We start from the raw sequence: 23,797 nt of genomic DNA, 5'->3' as shown, positions 1-23,797 counted from the left end.
CGTGCCGTGCTGGAGCCGTGCAGCTCGGCAAGCTCTGCCGATCCAAACTAGTTTGCCGCTCCTAACTAAATCTGCCGTACCAAATTGATTCAAACGTCGCGCCCCTCATGTACTTAATTCTCGAGTTAGGTTCGGCACATGAGAAGCGCGACGTTTGAACCAGGCCTTACACACCATATTGGGAAGCTCAACCCTCTCTTTCGGCATAGCAAACGGCAATCGGACTACCAATCTAACTAAAATATTTAAAGATCACTGGGTGGGACATAATTTCAAAAGATAAAAAACTAAAATAAGTATGGAAACAGCCCCCTATACTAGCTTTAAAAAGGCAAAAAACATTGGAGATCGAATAATCCACACTCGGGGAAACATTGGTGACACTCGGCATGTTTGGTGTTTACTCGGCAAATTTGGCGGTGGCATTAGTTAAAGAATCAATGATAGTCGATGGTATCAGGGATGGACTTACCGCGGGGGGGGGGGGGGGGTGTGGGGGTGCGACGCCCCCTTCAATATTTTTGCGTTATCCGGTAAATTTTGTGTTGATTCGGTAAATAGCTTATTTGGTAGCCAGTAGTGATGAAATAACATCAAGTTCCTTCCTTATTTAACTTCTTGATAAGTCAGTTGTAGTTTCTCTTTCAATATTATAAACTACTTGAAATCGAAGAATATTTGCGGTAAAACATGTGTGATGATCGGCTAGACAACCTGATGATCATTGCTTGCAAAAATGATGTAACAGACAAGATAGACGTTGGAAAGCTTGCCGATAAATGGTTAAAATTTAAAGCGAGAAGAATTGAAGTTTGATCAATTCCTTTTTTAATCTGCAATCGACTGTTTTTAGGATAATTAAGTATTTTGTAGCTAGTAACGGTTGGAAATTTATGTTACAGAAAGCAAAGATCCAAGCCATTATAGTTATAAAGAAACATTTTGAAATGGGCGATTTTATTATTTTCACGGCACCGGAAGGGCGTGACACCAAAATCCAATCATTATCTAACCCCCCCCCCCAATCGTTGCCCCTTAAATCCGCCTCTGGATGGTTTATTTGATCGTTTTTATTTTCATTTCGATTTGACCCTCTTCACTCCTTGGCACGTTAATATTTTAACTGTTAAATGGCAAACCAAAGCCAGGGAGAACCAAACTCCACATTACGATGTTTCAGGGTTGGGTGCGCAAATGACCGGAATAGCGTTCCGCCTGTGGGTATTAATTCTAAGAGTAAGGTTGTATTTTAAAGGTAAAAAATTGGTCCAATGTATTTTCCAGCAAACTGGAATCGTCAAAATTCGAACATTTCCTCGCCTGCCGCAACAATGCCGCCTCAGTAGTAATTTCGAATTTTGAAAAATCACGGAAAAAGATCTACAAAGAACTTTCTTATCTCTTTTTTTTTATTTTTAGGGACATTTTGTTAAAAAAGCGAGTCCCCACAAAAAAATAATCCCGCTCTAAAGAGCTGCTCTTTCTTGTTTGTTGAATTCATGTTCTGTCATAATCTCAATGTTTGTGCGTCCTTTTCAACTGTAATTCCATGTTTTCGCTCCGACTGCCTAGCCCCCTGTCGGAAGGTCAAGCCCCTCCGTAGGAAAATTTCTAGCGCTACCACTGCTGGCAAGCCTGGCTGCAAAAATGGGTGGTGGCCAAACTGGACAACATTTGAGCAACATTAGGAATTTGTGAATGTTGCCCGCACAGTGCCCGCAGCCCGCAGGAACGATGATATCGTTCTTCGAACGAGGTGAACAACAATACGAGGCATCCATGCAATGGAGCGCTAGGCCAAAATGACTTCCGCAGTACACAAAGTCAAAGAATTACTTTTCGAGACACATAGAATCAGTTACGGAACCGAAAAGGGGCTAATCGCTTTATGTGTTTTTATTATAGATGTTATTGAGTTTGGTTTATCGGGCATTCACGAATATCTACCTGGAAAAAAGTATAGGAAAAAGACAGGAAAAATTGGAAGGAAATCCGGCCTAAATAGATCGTCTTTTTTTATCGATGGCACTGCCGTATCATCTTTGGTGTCAGGCTTTATCCGTAGGAAGTTTACAAACGTTCCAGTTTATACCTTGGCGGAAGAGGACTTAATTGATACAATAATAAAAAAGAAAATTTTAGAGCGGAATGAACATTTCATTGGTTTTGACTGTGAGTGGGTAACTGAAGGAAACCCAGCCGCTACTGCCAGAAGAGAATGTGATAACCGACCTTATTTTCCAATAGCATTGCTTCAGATTGCAACAACGAGTGATTGTTTTCTCATTAGAGTATGCTGCCTTGAGAATTCTTTCCCTAAAAGCCTCAAAGATGCTTTGGAAAGCAGACACATTTTGAAGTTAGGTGTAGGTATTGAGGAGGACTGCAAACGGTTGCGTATGCTTGGGATCGACATTTGTGGTGCAGTTGATCTTAGGTTTTTAATTCAAAGATGTTATCACAAAACTGATATTATTAAGTTTCCAGAAAGGTAATTTAATTGTATAATGCTATTTTTAAATTGCATTTATCCCAGACTGGAAACTTCATCCTGCACACCTGTAAGACTTGCCACTGCACTTCCTAGTGCAGTTTGCAGTTTTCACCATACCAAAGTTTATTTTTGTTAAAATGGCCACAAAAAATATCATAAACATGTTGTGAATTTCCAATTGAGATGCTTATTTTTTACCTTTTTTGCTATTGTTTTGGCTTCCTTATTTGATTGACAATAAACTGACCCCAAAAGTTATTTCAGTAAATAATTTATTGGCAGGTAAAATTTTGTGTAAGTTTTAGCTCAGATTGTGCAAAAGATTAAGTCAGCAAATGGCTTCCAATTACTTGTGTATATAATAGTTTCCAGTCTGGCATTTCTCTGTAATTACTGTACTCCAGCCTCCTCATGAGACTTTTATCACAAGACAAGAATGTTATTATTCAATTTTAGTTTTCCACCCCTTTGTCAACAATAAATTGATCTGTTTTTCCTGTTGTCCAAACTCACTTATCACAGGCCATTCCTTATGAGATTTAAGCACTCAATAGCTATAAAATATTACAGATTCTGACAATTTTAGAAGTAATGAGCTATTACCTTGGTTAAATCTATGCTCAAGGAAAAAGTTCTGTGACATCATGAAAAAGTAAAAGTCTAAATATCTAACAGATGCTTGGTCATTTATTGGATATAATACAAGTATCCAAACTATTTATGCTTGGTGGCATGAATATCAATATTTGTATGTTTATATGTCTGGGTGGCAATTAATGAGTAGGGAGTAATTCAAAACATCCTAAAAACATTATAGGTGATTTCCAAATTTTGTAATCTATTTCATTTAGAAGCCTAATTTCCCAATACCGTATTTTCTCTAATGAACCCGCCCTCTGATAAATGCTGCTCTTTATTGAACGCTGCACCTTCAGCCAACCGTAAAGAACGCAATTTATTACGTGTTTTTTGGGGAAAAAACATTGTTTAAAGTCTGTTTTTAGCTTTTTTTTATCGAACTTTTCTTCTCATTTTTCATTTGACAACATTTTCATTTTGTATTAGACACCACCCTTTGATAAATGGTGCCCTCTATTAAACATCATATATTTAAATGAATAAATTTACTATTGTCTTTATATTTTGAAGGGTCAATGGCTTGAGCTTAGTATCTCTGACTGGTGCTATTGTTGGATCAAAGATGGATAAATCATATGAGGTACGCTGCAGCAACTGGGAGTCAAAAAGACTCACATGTAGGCAAATTGCATATGCAGCAAATGATTCCTTGGCAGCTTTACAAATATTCTTAGCTTTGTGCATTGAAAAGGTTCAGTCAAAGAAAACTGTTCACCTCTCAAAGTGTCTAGAAAAGATCAAACCAAGACCACATGGTGATGACTTACTCATGATGTCTTTCTTATTGAATAAAGCACAGCTATTCTATCAACCTGGTCTGACTGTAAGAAGGCTTGATATCTGGAAGACCTTCACTTCAATGACCACAATAAACAATGAAGTAACTAAAGTTGGCTTTTCACTATGCCAAGGAATTGTGGATTTGGCTTTCAAGGACAAAAATTCTCTTTTCAAGAAAAAGCCATCAAGTGATACAAATCTCCCAAAACTATCACAAAAGTCAGTGACAGTTCGGAAGACACCTTTGTACCATAACTGTATTCTTCTCGCTCCAGATGGCTGTCTCTTGTGCACATGTGATAAAAAGAAAGCAGAGTGGTATGCCTTCAAAAACCTAGGTAACTATGTTATTTTTCTTTTGAATTGTATTATTGTTTCACCTTGAAAATAACTAGTAAGTAAATAACAATAAAAATAATCTATGATATAAAAATTAAAAAAATCTTCTTCAGTTTTCTGCATTTAACATTTATTGGGGACATTAAATTCAACAGCAAAGGTGAAAACAGAAGTGTCACACTTTAAGAACACAAAAGGGGTCTCTGAGAAAATTCCTCAAGAAGCAGTCGGGAAGAGTCACTAAAGTAGAACAGGGCTGAATCAGTCCTCCTGGCGCCCCTTGCTTTTCAATCCCTCCTCCCCCCCTCTGGAAAAAAACCGCCTTCAGCATTCCACATATCTTGATTAATCTGCGCATGCGGTGGCTTGCGATACAAATTGGATGGCTCTTTCATCTGTCGTTTTTCATTCCAGTTATCAAGAAACATCAGGTGCTCCTTTAAAGAAGACCTTTTGTGGTATAAACTGAACAGAAACCAAGGAAGTTTGGGCTCCATTCAGGCAGATCTATCTCAACAAAGCACTAAAATTCGGGCCGAATTTATACTAAGCCCCCTCAAATGTTTAGCATCTGCTACACCCATGCTTTTTGGGTTATGTGGTCAAAAATAAAAAAGTTTGAAAATATACTGTTTTATGACGTTACACTATAGGCCATGGTTGAGACGTGTTAACGAAAGTAAACGCAAAATGCTTTTTATTTCAAGCAAAGTTTGCCACACTTACCCATTTCCGTTATGTTTTATCATATGGATTACAGTTGCCAGTATTCTCGTCTACAAACGCCTCTCTATCTCCCATTTCGCATTTCTCAAAATAAATTGGATTTATGGCTTTCAACAATTTTGCATTCTAGCTAGTCTCAACCATCAAATATTTATTCTAAGTTGAAATTTATACACATTCTACGGCCATATCGACGGCCAGTAATGACTTGTTTAATGAGCAACTAAAGGAAGCAAATTGCAAAAGCAAAGTTTATCAGCAAATTTAGCCCTCCTGCGCTAGAGAGGACTTTTCTAAATTCTATCTAAACAAACGCTACTACTAAAGTATTTTTATTTGTAGATTTAGAAATTACGTATTCGAATTCTCGATCAGTTAAGAAACCTGTTCACTGAGTACGAAGGAAGGCGTTTAAAATGGAGTCTGTAAAACAAATGTAATTTTTTTAATCTCTTTGTAGTTATTTTTGCTACGTAATATCGTTCCTGTACTTTTTAACTTTTAAGGGCTGAAAAAAGTATGAACAGGAAAATAACTTTTAAGCAAAAAACGAGCGGAATATTTGGAAGATGGTAGAGGCAGGAATTGGTAGGCTTGTAAAAAATCAAACAGACATTTTAACCAGTTTGTACCGATCACTATTTTGTACTGCTTTTTCTCTATTTCTTTGAAAGATTTTAAACGGCGTTATTTTGCAAGGAACACGTCTTTTATACATTTGAGATGCATATAGAGAAACAATTTAGCTTTGAAAATTACAGACTGAGGGTGTGTTCGCAAAGGTCCTCTCAAGATATATGACAAAATGGAAAAGTGCGCGCGAAATTTTTTCTTCAAGACCGTTTTGATTAAACAATTAATTTATTTCGACACAGCTCCAACTTTTTTTATAGTGACCATGCTTAGGCCATTTTACACTAAATTCCTACTCATTCATCGAGCATGCATGCTATCACCCTGGAATCCCCCTACGTCATTTACGGCATCATATACCATAGGTCGTTCCCTCTTTGGGAGTACTACTGTTTTCAACTCCACTCATCCAAATCATGCTGACTTCTTCCCAAGTCTAGATATTTCTTTATCACCTCACATCATCCTTTCGTCATCCTAAGTCAGCAATTTTATTATTGCACATAAGTATCTTAATTTGTATGTAGTTTTGTAAAAAATTAATGATATGGAAGTGGAAAATGAAGTGGAAAATGAAGTGGAAAAGGAAGTGGAAATGGCTCCCAAGCCCCCCTCTCCTTTTATCAGAGGCCCTGGTTATATTAAAGTGGCTTTCTTTCTTTAATGCTTCTCTAATTCAATAGGAAGCTGCCTGATTGCATTAACTTGTTCGATTTGAAAAAACCTTTGCTTGATTTTGTAGAAATGAAGTATACAAGGTGGTAAAATACTTGACTATAAATATATACGTAGAATCACCTGGAATGATTTATACAACCCAAGATTAAACGTCTGAATTGCAATTTTGCTAAACTGTTTCTTAGTAATTTTTAAAAAATTATGTCTTCAATTATCTTTGCATTTTCTATCTAGTTTAAGAATACCCATCATTCACGTTCTATTTTTTCAGGTACAGTTGTAAACTCGGAACCTTTTACGGTGCAGTTGAACTTTGATCCCGCTGGAAGGCCATTCGTAGACAGGGACTACTATACCACTGTGAAGGAAAACAGGTGTGTTGTCTGCGGAAAGGATGACAACTACATCAAGAAGATGATAGTGCCACGTGATTATCGCCGCCATTTTCCATCATACCTGAAAGACCATTTATCCCACGATGTTTTATTACTCTGTGTGACTTGCCACAGAGTTTCTGAGCTTCACGACTTGCGTTTGAAAAAACAATTAGCAATGGAATACTCCGTGCCAGTTGGAAATAGCAAATCAAAAGAAGACCCGGAACTGAAGCGCGTTAGATCCGCTGCAAAGGCGCTTATGTACGCAGGGGAGAAAATCCCTGAGTCAAGGAAGTGCTCACTACGACAGGTTCTTACAGAATTTTTGAAGAAAGACAACGTGGATGATGCTGAAATTAAGGAGTTGTCTGAAATAGGCATTTCCAAAGAAAATGAATTCTACGAAGGTGCTCACGGGGAACAGGTTGTCGCAAAGCTAGTTGAGAATGGGGAGTTAAAGAAGTTCGTCGTGATGTGGCGGGAACATTTTTTGCAGGCAATGAAACCAAAATATCTCCCGGAGTTCTGGTCGATTGATCATAACATTTCTATGAGCGAAAAAGAGGCAGATAGGGAATGAGGACAGGCGTACATTGGTTGGAGGATTGAGATGTTGACTTATAGAGTCACGAAGAAGTATTCAATTGCGATGCTTGTAAAAAAATCGCTAATTGGCTATTAATAAACATGTTTTTAACAAATATCTTTTAGAAAATTTTGCATTTAATTGCCATTGAAAATTACTCGCTGGAAAAAGTTGTGCGCTTGCTCATCGGAAAAAATATCAAGCTCAAAACATTAGTTTGTTTAATGATCATAGCTATGATCTTATGAACCATATTCATACAAAGCTAGCGCACAACAAAGAATTGTGCAGACATATTGTATGATACCAATATATGCTATGTATTTGATCATAACGTGTACAACGCCTTTTTATCTATAAGAGTTCTTAGCTTTTCAAACTGGATTTCCTCCAAAATACTATTGACTCTATCCTGTATGTGTTGCTGTCTTTTCATATTCCAAATGCTTTTAACAATCAGCTCATCGTCGATTACGCCATCTGATTGTTCTAAGAAAAAAATGAAAATATCTCGAAGTGAATGAGAATTTCAACTGATAAACAATTTTATACAGAATAAAATTACAGAAATATTTTCCAACGGTATTAATATTGTAAGATTTGCATATTTTTACCTGTTGAGGCCATGCATATTATCCTTCGAATTAAACAGGGGTTTATTTCAAGCACTTTTGATACGCATGCCACCAGATCAGTTCTCCTATCGATGCCGTTTTTTCCTAAGCACTTTTTGCGACGACTTTCATTAAAGATGACGAAGAAAAGAAACTCAGTTATTCTTTCACGGATTGCTTGTTCTTGGTCATCAGGAATAACTCTTTCCAAATTGCCAATCCTTTTCAAAGACAGAAGTGTACAGTGACGGATCAAAATGTTAAAAAGCATGGTTATTCAATGTAATAAGCATATTTCGCAGGCGAGGATCATGTCCTATTTTCAAGTGCAATTAAAAAAGTGTAAAAAAGCAGCAATGGTCTGAGTTTGTCAGTTTCTAGATAGAAGATTCTTAAAAATCATCAGGGTACCTTATCTTTTACGTAGATTTGACGATAGCACCGAGATTATGACTATTAAGACATATTGTACGCTTTTTAATAAACTTGATGCCCCTAACAGATACTATGGCTCTGTATGATACACACGTTTTTCAATTATTTATATCCAACCAATTCAAAAAGATTTTCATTATTTAGGGCCGGAACTATTTTTATTCTTGGAGGGGCTCGAACCCAACAAAAAATTTAAGACATCCTCTGGTTCCAATGAACAATCCCTATTGCTCCAATTGTCCTCAAACAATGGTGCCCCTCCGATAATTCTATCCTTCTTACGGTACTGCATAAGATACTAGACCAAAAATCTGCCAGAGATGTAGGTTCTACGTCCTTAGGTGCTCTAACGCTTTACAGTACACTTACCGATAAAGGAGTAACAAAATTCCAACAACAGTGAACTCTGGAAGTACTCTACACTTCTCCTAGAAAACAAAAATGTGCCAAGGATAAGAAGAATGCAAATAAGTATCAAATATATGAGAGGCACTCTCCAAGCACTTAAGAGAAATCACAACCTGTTACACATATACAAAGTAGTCGTAGGTGAAATTTTTACAATTTTCAATTAAAAAAGTAAGTCAAATATGATAAAGGTCTAAATAAAGAAACAGAGAAAGACTATACTTGATTAGGAAAGGGCCACTTTAGCTAAACACGAGAAACGCGACACGAGAAACGCCGATTAGAAAAAAACTTCTGTAGTTGAAGCCCAAAATCTCCCTGCCCCTTATAGTTGGACATGTCATTTGGAATGAAGATTTGAAAATGCAATAGTAGACCAAAAATTGAGGGAAAGAATTCGAAAAGTGCAATATACAGAGAGGTGGTGCTGGGGAGGAGGGTGTGGGTGGGTAGTAATCGAAATGGAAAATTCATTGGATACCTGAAAAAAATATCTCTTGGTGACAAGTTCTAGAATGCCTCAAAAACTTTTATTTCTTGAAATTATAGCGGAAGTATCCAAAATTTCTGAGTGGATAATAATCCTATCACTTTCTCGCTCCTTCTTTTCGACCACTTTTCCTACTTCTTTATCATATATCGCAATATCTGGGTCATTCATTTGTCAAGTACATAAATGTCCTTTGTAGATAATTAGTCCTAGATTACTTCAAGCATTTATATCTTAAACCAGATGGTGCTTTTCCGCCACTAGCTCAATCTAAAGTGATGTTTATCTTGCGAATCGATAAGCGGCAGATTAGAATTGCAGCCTTGTTCAGAATTATACAACAAACCATAGCGTGGTTGCATATGCCGATAAAGCAACGCAATCTGCTCTAAAACAACCAAATATCACCTTCAGAGTGGATTTAAATTAGCAATTACAATTTCATACAAATAATTTCAAAACTGCAAGATTATCGAAATTCAGCTGATTTCATATATAACATCGCCTTGTTAGAATGGGCTAGCCTAGTTAGAAATTGTGAAGAAAAAAGCCAGTTGTAGAATTGAATGGGCTAGCCACAAAAAGCTATATTTGACTGTCCTTGTGACCGATTAACCAACTATGTACAAATGACACAGCTAATTTCATACACATTTACAAAATAAAAGACTCACAAGTTTCCCTAGTAAATCAAATTTCTTTAATCACGCATAAATTGTTTTTCATTGAAACTGTTAAGATTTATTATTTTTGTGGTTGCTTTATGCCCATAAATCCAAGTTGCTTGAAGTTTGATCTGACTGTTCGTAAAATTGTTCTCTTTTAATGGTGTTGAAAAAAGCTTACGGGCATATCCTGAATAAATAATTTCTTATTTCTTGTCTTTCGAACTAAGACTTGTGTATGAGATTGCTTTCCATTGTTAAGATGAAAATGTGGTGGTGCAAAATTCTCAATCAAAGCTCAGTTTTTTCTGTCTTTAAGACCCCGTTTACACTGTCCCGTGCAAGTTTGGAACCGTGACAAAACTGTCGCGGTTCGCCCTTCCGTTTACACTAGCACTGTGGAACCGTGACGATTTTGCTCTGCTATCCGGAACAGTTTGGACCCTGCTTTGAAAGTGAACGAATTTTGTACCGTCACGGTTCCGTTTTTGAACGGGACAGTGTAAACACCTATCCGAGACGATTTTGTCACGGATTCACAAAGAGGTCTTTTGTATGGCTGTTTCAGGTAATCGAGGCTTTGATTGTGGCGTAACTACGTTGTCAAATTCTGAAGAAAAGGAAATTCTGAAGAAAAGACAACCACAGAAAAGGCTTGTATTGTTTCCCAGTCTAAGCCTTGATTGGACTTTGCAGTTTTGTAGTCTAAAATAACACTGAAAATTAAAGCCACCTTGTCGTTCGTCCAAGTAAAGTTTTTATCGGCCTTCCACTGCATTTTAACTCCAATAAAAATTCGATTGTTGACTTCGGCGGCAAAATAAACGGGGACAGTGTAAACGGGGTCTAAGACAGTCTCTATTGAAACCATGCTACACATTCTCTGGCATGTCAGCTAATGCTAAAACTTACGTCAACCAGACCAAAGATTTCCAAAAGATTTGATATAACTAACTTGCCAGAATCTATAAAGAATACGGTCCATAGTTGGTACACCACAATCTGAAATATCACATGCTGACCATATTTCTTAAGTTTGGTAAACCAATGGGTGTTTTACAATGTCAGGGCAGAGCCATGACGAGAAATTACGAAGTTCATTAGCTATGGAGTCCAAGGGCATGTACTTGATAAAATTATCACTGATCATAATATGTTTCGATCTCTATTTGGCACGGATAAGAAGCGAGGTTAACGTACTATACAATTTGTGTTCTTTTTAACATGGCCCTTCGACCTTTCACGCGCTTTTTCGTCCACAAGATGAGAATAAACAAAACAAGATGAAGGATGTTTTCTATTTTTTGATGAGTTTATCGATAATTTGGTGAACAGGCTCCAACAGATCTTCAGGATTAGGGCTGTTTTTTATCGCTCAAAATAAACATTATATTATTAATTTTCAAATTCGAAGCCATTTTCTTCTCAATCTTTCTACAAGTTGATGGCATAAGCAATATGCATGAGCATTTCCTTCCAAAGGGCTACAAAAGCAGTGCGGTCCGATGTGGGATCGATCCCGTGTAAACACAATACATTTTGGAATTGTCGATGCCAAAGGAAATCGATCCCAAACTGCATCGTTCCCATTTTCCCAATGTAAATAGGGTCGGGGTGTATATAATCATGGGCGGCGTAGCGGAAGCAAAACGTTTCGAGGGGCCTAGCATGGATTATCCCGAGAGCCTGAACATTATTGATTCATTGAGATAAAGCTGTCCGAATGGAGCCTGAAATACGAAAACTTTTGCCTGATTAGGGGGCTGCCTGATTAGGGAGGCTGCCTGATTAGGGAGGCTGCCTGATTAGGGAGGCTGCCTGATTAGGGAGGCTGCTTGATTAGGGAGGCTGCCTGATTAGGGAGGCTGCCTGATTAGGGAGGCTGCTTGATTAGGGGGGCTGCTTGATTAGGGGGGCTGCAGCCCCTTCGAGCCATACGTCTCCTATGCCTTTGTATGTAATATTTTTCTAGTACGACTTCTTTGAAACTATTGTAACTTTGCATTAACACTGAGGTTCGTAATACTTAAAAAAAATTTACGAAAGCTATTTTTTCCTCTTGTCTTTTTCTATTCACTGATTTGATGCTCTGAATTCTGGCAACAAACATTTTATAACTTAGTAATAAGGCAATAAAGCCTTAGCAGGAATAACTAATCAGCACTTTATTTATATAACATAAGACAATATTAATTGTGACGTATTTTGCTTCACATTTCAACTCTAGAAATAACCCTTCATCTGTACAACAAAAGAGAGCTTCATCATTAGAAATTCTATTAGTGCAGTCGAATGCTTTTGTATAGAGTGTTTTGTGCGACGGTGTTTGATCGTGAAGACTAACTGAACAATGACGAAATGCTCCAACCTTAAAAATAGTGTGAACTTTTACACAGATGCTTACCAATATTTTACTTAAAGGCAACAGAAGCACTCCGAAAGCGTCCTTTCCACAATCCATTGACACCAGCATGTCTAGGATTCCCTGAATAGAAAAGAAATATAGTAAAAAAACGGATGACACCGAGATTATGAGATGCAGGACAACGTTTTCTAGACGTTTTGCAGAGCATGTGGACGAGAGCTGCTCAGTCAAAAGGCATTTGAAAGTAAGACGAAACCGTCTGGAACATCAGCATAATTTTTCTGTTAAAAGTGCTTAAAACTTTGAAACAATACTAGGTCCTACAGCTCCTGGGATTGATATTGTGGTGTGGTTCGAGAGAAAATTGATGCAAAATGCAATCTTCGAATACAAAAGAAGTGGATTAGCTGCACATTCAGCATTAGAAATAATGAAAATTTCACATGGTATTGGCTTTATATTTCAAATGATAAAAACTCTAAAAGGTAATACTAATTACATTATACTTTGGGATAATTAACAGGGCGCTTTTCTTAAGACTGCGTCCATATAGGTGAAGTCCCCCCATAGCAGAATTCCCCAATGTGATAGATAATAAGGGGCGTTCTTTTTAGAAGATGTTCGAAAAGTACATCCACTCAACACATTTTGCTATTACTTTAGAGTACAAGAATGGATGATACCGAGACTCATCTATTCCTTCTGTTATTACTAAACAAGGTATCTTAAAAAGATAGAAGCAATTGCAGTCATAAGCTCATTCATTAACACTTATAGTACGAGTAAAACAAAAGCGAAAAGCCAAGCTTAGCTTTGTATAATGATCTCACCACGCAAAACCTTTCGTGAGACACTGTGTCTTTTTTCTTGACTGAAATTAAAATTACAAATTCACTACAAGAAACAGTGTATGATTCATCGCAACCTTAAAAACGAAAATGACAATAAAGAACAAGCCTAAAATGTTTAAAGTTGATAGCAGATCAGAAGCATTCATTTAATAAAATAATGGTTTTGTAAACATCTAGCAGACAGACTAAGAAATATGTTTAGAATTAAAGTTTTAGAATCGATCTACATGAAAATGAAAAAAAAGCTATTTTGGAAAAAGAAAGAGTTCTTTTTCACCCTTGAACTTCAGTGTCAATATTTTCTATAGGCATGCGGCATGGATTGGGTAGCCTTACCTGCAATGTGCAAGTTTTCTCATTGGCCTATTTATAAACAATTGGGTATATATTTTCTACCCTTATACATTAAATCATTACGTTGATGTGATATACTCTGAGCAGTGTCAGATGAAAAGCTTAAATACGTTTCAAAATGTTTGCTATTTTCAAAGCCACTTGCAAATTTTGTACCATCAAAAAACTGTTCACGTTCAAAACAAGTACTTGGTTTAATTTTGATATAAGAAAGTTATATAGAAAGTTAGCTGCTAAAAGGTATAAGATGATAGCTCAATGATATCTTGAGAGAGGAATCAACAAAATTTCGTTCAGAAGTCAAGAAAAACATTGGCAACGAGAGAAGATAACGCATGCAAAGTAACCAACAGTGCTAGCAATTGGGATAGGGGGCAGTACATTCAAAAGTATCTTCAAAGATTTGCTATGTGTACTGCTAATACCTGTACTGTCATTTATCAATCAACTGGTCAATCATGCTGTTATCACATCAAGCGAATAAGACATTTTAGTAGTTTTTAAAAGAGGGGAATCAGAAAAAAATTAAATTTGCTTTATCCCTTAATCAACAGAAAAGAAAAAGCAGCAAAAAACGTAGCCAACTAACCGATTTCTTGTTCAATTTGATCCTCCGCTATGACATACTTAAGCCTAAAATCATAGATTAAATTCTTCAAAACAACTATCAAATTATAAATTGCTCATAAATTCATGTATTCTTAAGATCTCAAGTTGAGATTTTGCCAATCTGGCTTGGCAAAGCAAAATATGTTGATTGAATTAAAAATCTTCCAACAAAGCTTCGGGCAAATTCAAAAAAACTCTTTCAAAATCATAAGCGGTATTTTTTTAAACAAAATTAAGGCTGATGGGCGCTACGGCTAATCTTCTTAAAGGTTAAAGTCAGCTAGGCCTAAGCAAAAATAACGCGTCTTTTGTTATATACAATGCCTGCTAAAAGTATTTGGAACACCCAGCAATTTACGCTACATTTGATATCTTTCATTCCTTTCATGAAAAAAATTACTACTTCCGTCCCCTTCCCCCTAAAACAATGTTGACGATTTAGAGAAATATCTATTTTAGGAAGCAAAGGAAAGTGCTTCCTAAAATCCTAACCCGTTTGATAGTAAACCAACATTGTTCTGTAGGGGAGAGGGGGATGATTGATTTTGAACTTTAAAATAGACGTCAGTGTTCCAGGACTTTAGGCAGGCATTGTACGCTGATAGTAGACAAACGCAATGAGGACGTTGCTCAACATCTTTGCTGGCGCATTCTCTGTTGTTTACAAATAGAAATCTCGTAATTTCTTTAAGCACTCCTAACAAGAAAGAGTTACAAGTTAAAAGATCAGAAAATTCATTGTTCTTTCTCTCCATGATATCAAAATGCGCTTACTTTCCCAATTTTTAATCAACTGGTTAAAATTGACAGCTTGAAAACCATTCAATTGCAGATTTCAAGTTCTGATGTTTTACCTTTCCCTGCCAAGGAAATCACAAGAGGCAACAGTCTGCAGCTGCTCTAGGCTGGACAGTGAAGCACCTAAAACAGCAAACAGAAAATGAGTGAATCTTTAGCAAAGCCAGAAAAATTGAATTTTAGTGTGGCCAGAAAAATCGGCTAGTTGAAATCAGCGATCGTTTGCTAATTGCAAAGAACAAAGAATAAGTTTGTTTATGACTTAAAACTTGACCATATGAAATTATAAACTCCCAGCTACAGCATGAAGACAAGCAACGGGTCTCCAAACAATTTGCTATTAAAATCGCTAGAAAAAGTTTTACAAATGCTTTCCTTTTTCAGCTCAAACTATATAAAAATCATCAAAAATGATCAATTAATCAACTAAAAATAAAAGCAATGTAGATACTTGCCAATAATGATGGAAAAAATGAAACTGAGAAAAGATTCAAATGCTATGGATCCCTTTTTCTCGAAACTGAAACCAAAGAAAGTAATTGTTTATTAGCAAAATCTATTTCGTAAGGCTTCTTCAATATAAAAGTTTAGACTAAGATTTATTAGCATTTTCTAGTATATGATCAAACTTGCAAATTTGCTTTCAATTGTCAAACTTCGATGTTAAAAAGAAAATGAATCATTTTAGGAAAAATTACGCTTGGAAAAAGGTGCTAGATGTTAAAACCCACAATGATACCCAAAAACCAACACTCTTTCATTTGAACTTATTTCTACTTCCTTTTAAAAAAGATGACCTTTTTAAAATAAGTGTAAATATTTCTAATTTCCACGCAAACTGCTACATCATCAAATAGGTCCTTTATCCAATTTTGTCCAGAGTTTGGAAAAATAGGCCAAGATGCTTATCAATTTTGAAGAAAGATTCTACAAAAGACCAGATTCTTTCTAGCCATCCGTTTATCTAACCTTAAAATATCTTCCATCGACTCTTTTTCTTAATGATAATTTTTATCAGAAAACCATGAATAATGCTAAAAACATGTGCAAAAGGACTGCTTCCTTTCATATTGGGGTTTTGCAAAACAAGCGGAGCGCCAATTTACTCCATGAAAACTGATGTTAAAAACATAAGAGCATCTTCACCCACACTATTTATTTATTTTGATAAACAAACCTACCTATCCTGTTATTCTACCTACTCCTGCAATTGTTCACAGTGACATTTTATTAAAACCCTTGTTCAAGCCACCCTTAATATTCTAGGCTTTTAGAGTTGTTTCAAGAGTAAACTTGAATAATTCTTAGAGGTTGTTAACGCCTTTGCGCAGACTGTAATTTTTGCAGTGTTTCTCATTATATTTCGTTCTGTTTTTGACATTTTCTGTGACCTTATCAATCTCTGAACAGCTTTCTCGAGTATCTTTTAGCTGGTTGGATACTTTAAAAGGTCCAGCAGGAACCAAAATCTTTGAAAATTAATGATCCTGTGACGGATTATTTAGGGACTGGAAATAAAGGTACATTCCATTTTGAAACAAACAAAAATACATTGCTATGGTTGAAAATATATTTTCCAAACATACTTACCAGCATCTTAGAATATGGCAGACATAAAACTTTATCTTGTCATCAATCTCTTCACGGTGACAAAGAAAGGCAAGGTTTCTGGAAAGCTCTTTACTGACACAATCTAAGTGGAAGACCAAATCTAAAAATTGCCGTTGCAGAACTTGATCATGCTGACACTCTGTAAATACTGATTTGGGTAGGCCTAAAAAGAACAGTACAGAGCTGTAACTACTTAACAGCAATTTAAAAAGTATGATTTTTCCATGATTTACTGACACAACTGTTTGAATATCAATGGTGACAATACAGTGGTCTCTAATTCCCCTTTCAAAATGGCTTTGAAAAAAGCAAACATTTTACAACATACTAAAAGTTTTTTAGTCTGACACTCCTCAGAGCATAAAATGTCAGAATAAGGTTCCGAAAGAACACGATGAAATTCCCCTTTCACATAATATGCTCAACTAATGAAAAAATAATTCCATCGGTGGTGCTGCCATTCCTTCGTAACAGAGCTGGCTTTTGCTAAGCCCAGAAACCTTCATTTCTTCTAGCTTGTTTCATAATTAGAAGTGACTCATCCTAGAACATGAAACATATTCAAGCCCTTAAATTTTTTTAAAGCTTTACATTACTAAAAGAGTCAAGACATACATACACACAACATGGCTGATAGAAATTCCAAGGCTATCCACCAGTTTCAAAGGGGATCTCTTTTGAATTATCACTGAAGTGATGAGAGACATCATCCGCTTTAAGCCACTCTGGTCCTTTGGATCTGGCATTGCAAGTAGGTCACCTGGTAACATAACTAACCAGTCTTCTAAAGTATGGACAAGATCCCTGTTTACCCTAAAAAATGATAAACATTTTGCAGATGAGGCTTTCATTTAACCTCAATAACTTTAATTGTGTGTTTAGTCTAATCCTTTTATGATATCATTTATTACAAATTATGTAAAGAAATAAGATAATTACCTCTAGCATTTGATTTTTTTCTAAATAGAGTTGTACCTGGTCCATCAAACATGCAGTAAAAGAATACATTTTCTTTTTTTCCTTTTTTTGATATCCCCATAGCTTTAGAAGCTTTTTAGGTGATCTTAATTGAAAGATGTAACACAACGATAGATTCTGTCTTTTATTTGTTGAGAAATAAGCAACTGGGTATTAGTTTTGGCAAAACTTGACTGTGTCTGTAAACTTGAAGAGCATGTAAACAAATTATTGAACCTACAGGTCCACATCAGCCATTTTGAGGCTGCCATTTTTTAATCTGCATTACAAAATAAATGATGATGATGAAATGACATAACCATTCATATCCAACTTGCAATAAAATTATTAATTAACTAATAGAAATTATTACCTTGATAGATTTGGTAAATCTTTAAATTTCAGTAGGTTCTCAAGAACTGCCAACAGTTTGCATTTGACTGTACAACTTTTTGACATTTTATATCCAGCCATTAGATTTTGAGCAATCCCAGTTACAACAGCAAATAAAGACTCTACATAAATAAAAATTTGAAAAATATCAATGTTAGATGATGATTTTAAGTTTCTTTATAAAGAATCACTGAAAATGGACAATTCATATTCTTAAAAAGATCTATATTTATTGTTTGTTTGAGAATGATTATGAATGCATTTGATCTCAGATATGACATCAAGTAAACATTGTATATAAGATAGTTACATATAAGATAGTAAAGATAGTTACATATATACACTTAGTGTGCCAATGTATTGCACAGGTTTGACAAATGAGTAATGCGGCTGAGTTTTCAACAAAATGATGATCAAAATTTAAACCACTAATGTGAAGCCATTAGGCGTCTGTTTATAGTTAAAAACCAATCAAACTATGTGAGACTTGCTAAAGTTTTATTTAAAATTTTTGTAACAGGTTCTGTTAATCGTACCATGATAGGTTTGAAAAAACATTTGTAAGATCACATTAAGGTGCTGGGATGCCAAATTGATAATTATTGATCTTGTATTTGGTGAAACGTGTCATATTTTAACCCATTTTATTATGCTGACTCTAATGATGTTCCAACCTAAGAATATTTGAAATCAATAGTTTTTTAATAAATTCCTGTGAAATATTCGTATTTGGCCCATCCACAAAGGATAACACCCATGAATATTGCAAAAAACTCCACAAAAGTAAGTTCTTGAAAATAAAAATTCCCTTAAGACAGCGATGGGTATGTGGTAAACTCAAAATATGAAGTAAAACTTTGTCCTTTACATCTATATTAACTATAAAATCATATGTTTTATGGCCAAGATGTAAACAAACCCTCTGATTAAAAAATTTACCCTTGCTAACGGAACTGGTAATGTCTGACCAAAAACCAGGGTACATCTCACAAGCTATGGTTTAAACGTCAGAGAGATTGCTATGGTAGATATGATGACAAATTTTACAAATACTCATACAGGGCTTCAACATTTGATTTCTAAAAAAATTCCTGAAAGTTTGAGATTAGGTTTGAAATCAGGAGAACAACAGAAAAACTTCGAAGAATGGAGAGAGTGACTTGAATCAGAAACATGTACTTTTAAAAAAATTAAAGGTAACAAGAAACTCTACACTAGAATAGAGTCTTACAGGGGCGGCTTGGAGCAATATTAGATTGGTATTCAAGGTACTAACAATCTACTCGATAAAATGCCACACCCAAAAAAATCAAATCCCCCAAATGCCACACCCCATTATATAGCCCTACAAAAAGGATTTTCAAAATTGGTTCTAAAATGATGTCTAAGTAGTTTTGATGAATTACTTCACCTTGTCCACATTCCAAAAAAAAAAGCAAGAAGCCTTATCGTTTGTGGTGTGCTATAGATCATATTTAAAATGTTTTACTCAAAAGGGCTTATTTGCTAAATATCTCAGTTATCCAGGATCAACTTGCAAGAAAACTACATCTTGTTTGTATTATGTCCCTTCTGCTTGAAAACAAATGCTTCGTTGCACTCTTGATAAACACGTATGAAAGGTTATCGGGCAGTAAAAACTGAGGCCTGTATCCAAGACCAAAGCACGGCCAAAAGCCTTTCTATGAAGCCGCACCATATTCGAAGGTATTCAGTTTGGATTCTGAATAGTGTGGCCACAAAGCTGTGACAGTTTGTGGACTGAGGCAATGGCCGAATCTGGCCATTAAAAATGAAAAAAATAGGCAGATAAGGCCAGCATTTTATTCTGATTATCTGTGTTGAGCATACTTTGAAACTTGCAAATTTCCAAGCAGTATTAGGTTCCGAAAACACAAGCTAGAAGGGGACATGTACGCTCAAGGTATTCAGACAAGTTCTGAATACCTTCACTTTCAAAATTCTTTGTTTAGCCTCACAGTTATCTCCTGTGACTGACGTCAGGGTCAGTCAAAAACAATGCGGGTGTATTCAGGATGGCCTTTGAATACCTTGTGACTGCTGGCCGCTGGCCTCATCGGAAAACAAAAGGGATTAAGAAGTCTCCATACCCACCGCCAAAACAATATCGATTGTTAAGGTCATTGATATTTTTTAAAGAAACTTTGCCCGCTTTGTAATGGCATTGTATGGGCAAAAGAAAATTTTATTTGGATTTTGATTTTGGAACATAATAAAAGCATTAAAAGTTGTTTGGAAAAAAATTAGTATTCGTGAATACCTTGAATACCCCAGCGCGCCGCCCCTGGAGTCTTAAGAGTTAAAGTGCAATGTAAGAATTTACCTTTCATCTTGACATTTTCAGCTGGAATTTGACTACAAAAAGAAACCAAATGACACAAAACTGTTTGGATAGCTGCAAGTTGGTCTGTCCAGTTTTTAACTCCACGACTGGAACACTTTGACTGAATGTAATTGGCAATCTTTACTATGTATTCAAAGTACTTTTCAACTGACTCTTTAGGCTTCTTGGCAATCATGCAGCAGGAAATCTCACAAATAGCAACATTAATATAAAAGATGTCTTGATTAGAGTCATAGCTTTTGAGATGCTTACTTTGAGCTGTAGTTGTGAGATCAATTGGGAAAAAGTGAAGTACATCTTTGATGAAATCATTATAATATAAATTGGCAAAATCTAGATTTTCATCATTTTCTACAAACGACACTATGGTTTTCATTATTAAGATGATTGTCTTCATTGTTGGGAGTAACACTTGGTTTTCTTTCTCTGCATTTGATACATGATCCCTTGAGGGGTTGCAGTCATTCCAAACAGAGAAAAGAACAGGCATAAATGAAAGGATCAAGCTCCTGACCATCTTGCCACAATTTGATATCTCATTAATGACATTGCAATGATCACTAACATCTGTCTGGTCTTTTTTATCATAGTCAAGTAGCTCATACTTCAGTAAAAAAATGTTTGTTTTATTTCCAGATATTTTAGTGTGACAATCTGATGATTTGGCAAGATCGTTATCTGGATTTGTCTTTGATTTAAAAACGAGTAATACTATCTTCAGAAGTTTTTCCAATACACTTATCTTCACTGCTAGAGTTGACATTTTGCCACTGGGTTTTGTAGACAAGTCTCTGCCAACCATCTTGGATTTTCCTTTGTTGTGCACTCCTTTCTTATGTGAAACAGAAGTTTGATTGTGAGAAACTAAATCAAGGAAACTGTGGAGAACTTTGTCACAATATTTTAGAAAAATCTCTGGAAATGAATCAAGACAAAGATCCATAAAATCAATGGAATCACTTTGAATTCCATCATTTATGTGGGTCATTGCACAGTTCATATGAGCCATTATAATTGGGAAGAATGGCTGGATTTGGTTGGCAGCTGTAGTTTTTAAGATATGTTCTAAGCAAGTCAAGAAACCTTTTCTCACTCCAAAATGAGCGTCTACAGCTTTGCTAAGAAGTTTTGGAATAATCAAGCTGAGGTTTTGATGTAATGACATTGGATACTGGATGAAGAAATCTTTCAGTGCTTGAGTTGCATCTTTCCTTGTGTTATCATTGTAATGTGTCAGTTGGGTTAATAGGTCCTGTAATGCAAAAAAGAAATCAGCAAGACAAGGTAAAAACAGCAAAATAAGATAAAATCCCCGGTATAATTCTAACTAGCTTGGTTTTCTATATCGTTGCTTTGAAGTCTGAAAAATTCTACTATTACCAAAGGTGCTCCTTTAAAATAGCCAATTGAAAAGCAATTAATTTGTTCTTATATCTTTCTATTGTATTGTATTCAATTTTTCATCATACTGGATCTTTTCTGAAATGATACTCAGGATGTCGTTCGTGGTAATTCTTATATCGAACTTTAGTTCTTAACTATTTTCTACGTCTAGGAGACCATACATTAGGTACTGACCTTCAAACTTAAATTCCTTCGATTTGTTGGTTCAGCCTTCTCCTCAAGTTGAGCTAGTACATTTATGGCGGATGATTTGAAAGCAATGCTTGTAGCATTGGCTGCAGTTGGTTTCTTCTTTCCGACTTTCAATTTTGGCTTCACAAAGTCCGCTTCCTTTTTCTTCTTCTTTTGTTTATTCGACTTTCCCATTTTGTTATTTTACACGTGAAGGTTCGGAATGCTCTTACTTTACCTTCTTCTCTGAGCCTCTATTTCGCTACTGCCTCACTTGAAGGACATGTAGGGATGGATCTCCATGTATGGATCACAATTTTTTTTATAAACAACCTCATGTAAAAGGCAGGTAGAAGGAAAAAGCCATAAGTACTAAGGACAAAATCTCTAAGAAACTTTTTATTTTTTAACATTGTTATCATTGCAAAGCAGCAAGTTTTTAGAACTGCACATTAAAAAGACCCTGGAAAGCAGCTGACAATCCTTGCTGCTTTCGGGACAAAAAAGCTCAGCTGTTAGATTCACGCTGAATCAAGTGACATGACAATGACGTGGATTCATAACTGAATAACCACAACTGCTATAACTTTAATTATGAATATTCGCTAGAAGTATTTTCTCATTATTTTAGCTATAACCGTTTCTAGCAACTATTTTCAATTTTGACTGACATTATTCATACCTCCACTTGTTTCGATTGCCCCCTGCATAGATAGCCCCAAATTGCCAATCTAAAAATCACATGAACTGTGTGTTATGGTGTTACGAAGGTAGATATCGTGTGTTTCATTGTGTAATTTCGAGTTTATCATCTTCCTTTTTATTGAATTTACATTTTTTCATATGTCAAACGTTTTTCTAGTCTTCTTTTTGTATATCAACTTGCTGTCTAGCTGTAGTTAAGAATCTAGCAACACTAATACAGAATTTCAATGTATTATTTGCAATTTTCATAACACCGAATGTGCAGTTAAATTAAAGAGCTATTCAGAAACTTCACTACTACAATTCGATGAAAGAGGTCCAGATTATGGAACTTCAAGAAATAGGCCTCAAGCTGGGTATCATTTAAAATAAAAAGCGTGTATTCCCCGATAAGACCAGTTTGTTTTCCTAAAGTGGGGGAGGGCAGACTCTGTTGAAAAACTGGAAAGTTCGTAGCATAGAGCGAGAATGAAGAAACGCTACTGTCATTTTTTCCTAACAAGCCATCAGTAATGTGAATTCTCTAATTTCAAACGTAATACACAATGCCTTTTTGCATATTCGGTTGAAATAATGATTCAATCGGGGCTCGACTGTAGAATATCCCAACATGAAGACAGTAATGAAGTTGTGATTAGATTGATGCATACATGGCATTTTTTTACAGTCACAGGGCCACTGGGGGACTTGGGGGCTGAAACCCCCCACTTTTTCAGAGATAAAAACTTTTATGACCGTCTATTTACCAACTTTTTAAAACAGAGTATCAAATCAAAGGAGAAAAAACTGTTAATATACTGCTTGATTTTACTTGATCTACATTATTTACTAACTTATTGAGGTATATTTCTATTATTTTTCTATTATTTGCGTCAATTCAGTAAGTAACATTCTGTATAATTGGAATGTCTTCATTTGTGATGTGTAAACATGGCCCACTAAAAATAATCAATAAAAAAGAAGATGCACATTTCGGTTCAGAAAGTAAAAATCTCTAAATCAATTCAACATCTTCTTGTTATTTAACATTTTCCTAAAAATCAATAATCGATCTTTTTCTAAGAATCGTCGAATTGTCTATTCTGAGCGGTATAGTAATGTGTTAAATTTTAGTCTGGGAGATGCATTCTAGCCATGTTAGAAGTCCTAATTTCAAAAATTTTCTTGCGCCCTTGCTCCCCCAGGTTCAATTTTGTAGTGCCATCTCTGGTTTAGATTCAATTTATTGTTTAGATTTAATAAATTGTTCATATAAGAAATGTTATGGACAAAAGCATACATCTGCATGGATAACAAATTAGTTCTTCATCGCAAGGGCAGAGATAGCCGGGGGCTAAAGGGCATGAGCTC

At 35.7% G+C, this 23,797-nt stretch overlaps 2 protein-coding genes across 2 annotated transcripts; one reads left to right on the top strand and one right to left on the bottom strand.

Annotated features, from left to right (window-relative positions):
• The first annotated feature begins 1,757 nt into the window (after positions 1-1,757).
• LOC135682392 (exonuclease 3'-5' domain-containing protein 2) lies at positions 1,758-7,627 on the top strand. Its single transcript, XM_065197265.2, has 3 exons — positions 1,758-2,491; positions 3,644-4,251; positions 6,561-7,627. The coding sequence occupies exons 1-3, from the start codon at positions 1,803-1,805 to the stop codon at positions 7,244-7,246; spliced, it is 1,983 nt and encodes a 660-aa protein (XP_065053337.2). The 5' UTR covers positions 1,758-1,802; the 3' UTR covers positions 7,247-7,627.
• Positions 7,565-21,984, bottom strand: LOC135682389 (testis-expressed protein 10 homolog). The gene is made up of 13 exons (XM_065197262.2): positions 21,746-21,984; positions 20,147-21,419; positions 17,783-17,924; positions 17,072-17,265; positions 16,432-16,615; positions 15,297-15,361; positions 14,898-14,964; positions 14,024-14,067; positions 13,060-13,100; positions 12,269-12,349; positions 8,671-8,729; positions 7,867-8,087; positions 7,565-7,741 (listed from the first exon to the last, which is right to left on the bottom strand). The coding sequence occupies exons 1-13, from the start codon at positions 21,935-21,937 to the stop codon at positions 7,581-7,583; spliced, it is 2,724 nt and encodes a 907-aa protein (XP_065053334.2). The 5' UTR covers positions 21,938-21,984; the 3' UTR covers positions 7,565-7,580.
• Positions 21,985-23,797: the final 1,813 nt, after the last annotated feature.

This window comes from Rhopilema esculentum, chromosome 16 (assembly GCF_057945365.1).
Source record: "Rhopilema esculentum isolate cy_ngs chromosome 16, ASM5794536v1, whole genome shotgun sequence".
Taxonomy (NCBI): domain Eukaryota; kingdom Metazoa; phylum Cnidaria; class Scyphozoa; order Rhizostomeae; family Rhizostomatidae; genus Rhopilema; species Rhopilema esculentum.
This window is presented reverse-complemented; position numbering and strand designations above follow the sequence as displayed.

Bases quoted from the DNA above. Each gene is read 5' to 3' on its own strand.
- LOC135682392 (XM_065197265.2), top strand. From the start codon at position 1,803: ATGACTTCCGCAGTACACAAAGTCAAAGAATTACTTTTCGAGACACAT. The intron at 2,492-3,643 runs GTAATTTAATTG...TATATTTTGAAG, and splicing joins ATTATTAAGTTTCCAGAAAG to GGTCAATGGCTTGAGCTTAG. The intron at 4,252-6,560 runs GTAACTATGTTA...CTATTTTTTCAG, and splicing joins GTATGCCTTCAAAAACCTAG to GTACAGTTGTAAACTCGGAA.
- LOC135682389 (XM_065197262.2), bottom strand. From the start codon at position 21,937: ATGGGAAAGTCGAATAAACAAAAGAAGAAGAAAAAGGAAGCGGACTTT. The intron at 12,350-13,059 runs GTGAGATCATTA...TTTTCTATTCAG, and splicing joins CTCACGAAAGGTTTTGCGTG to GGAATCCTAGACATGCTGGT. The intron at 8,088-8,670 runs GTAAGTGTACTG...GTCTTTGAAAAG, and splicing joins ATTTTGTTACTCCTTTATCG to GATTGGCAATTTGGAAAGAG.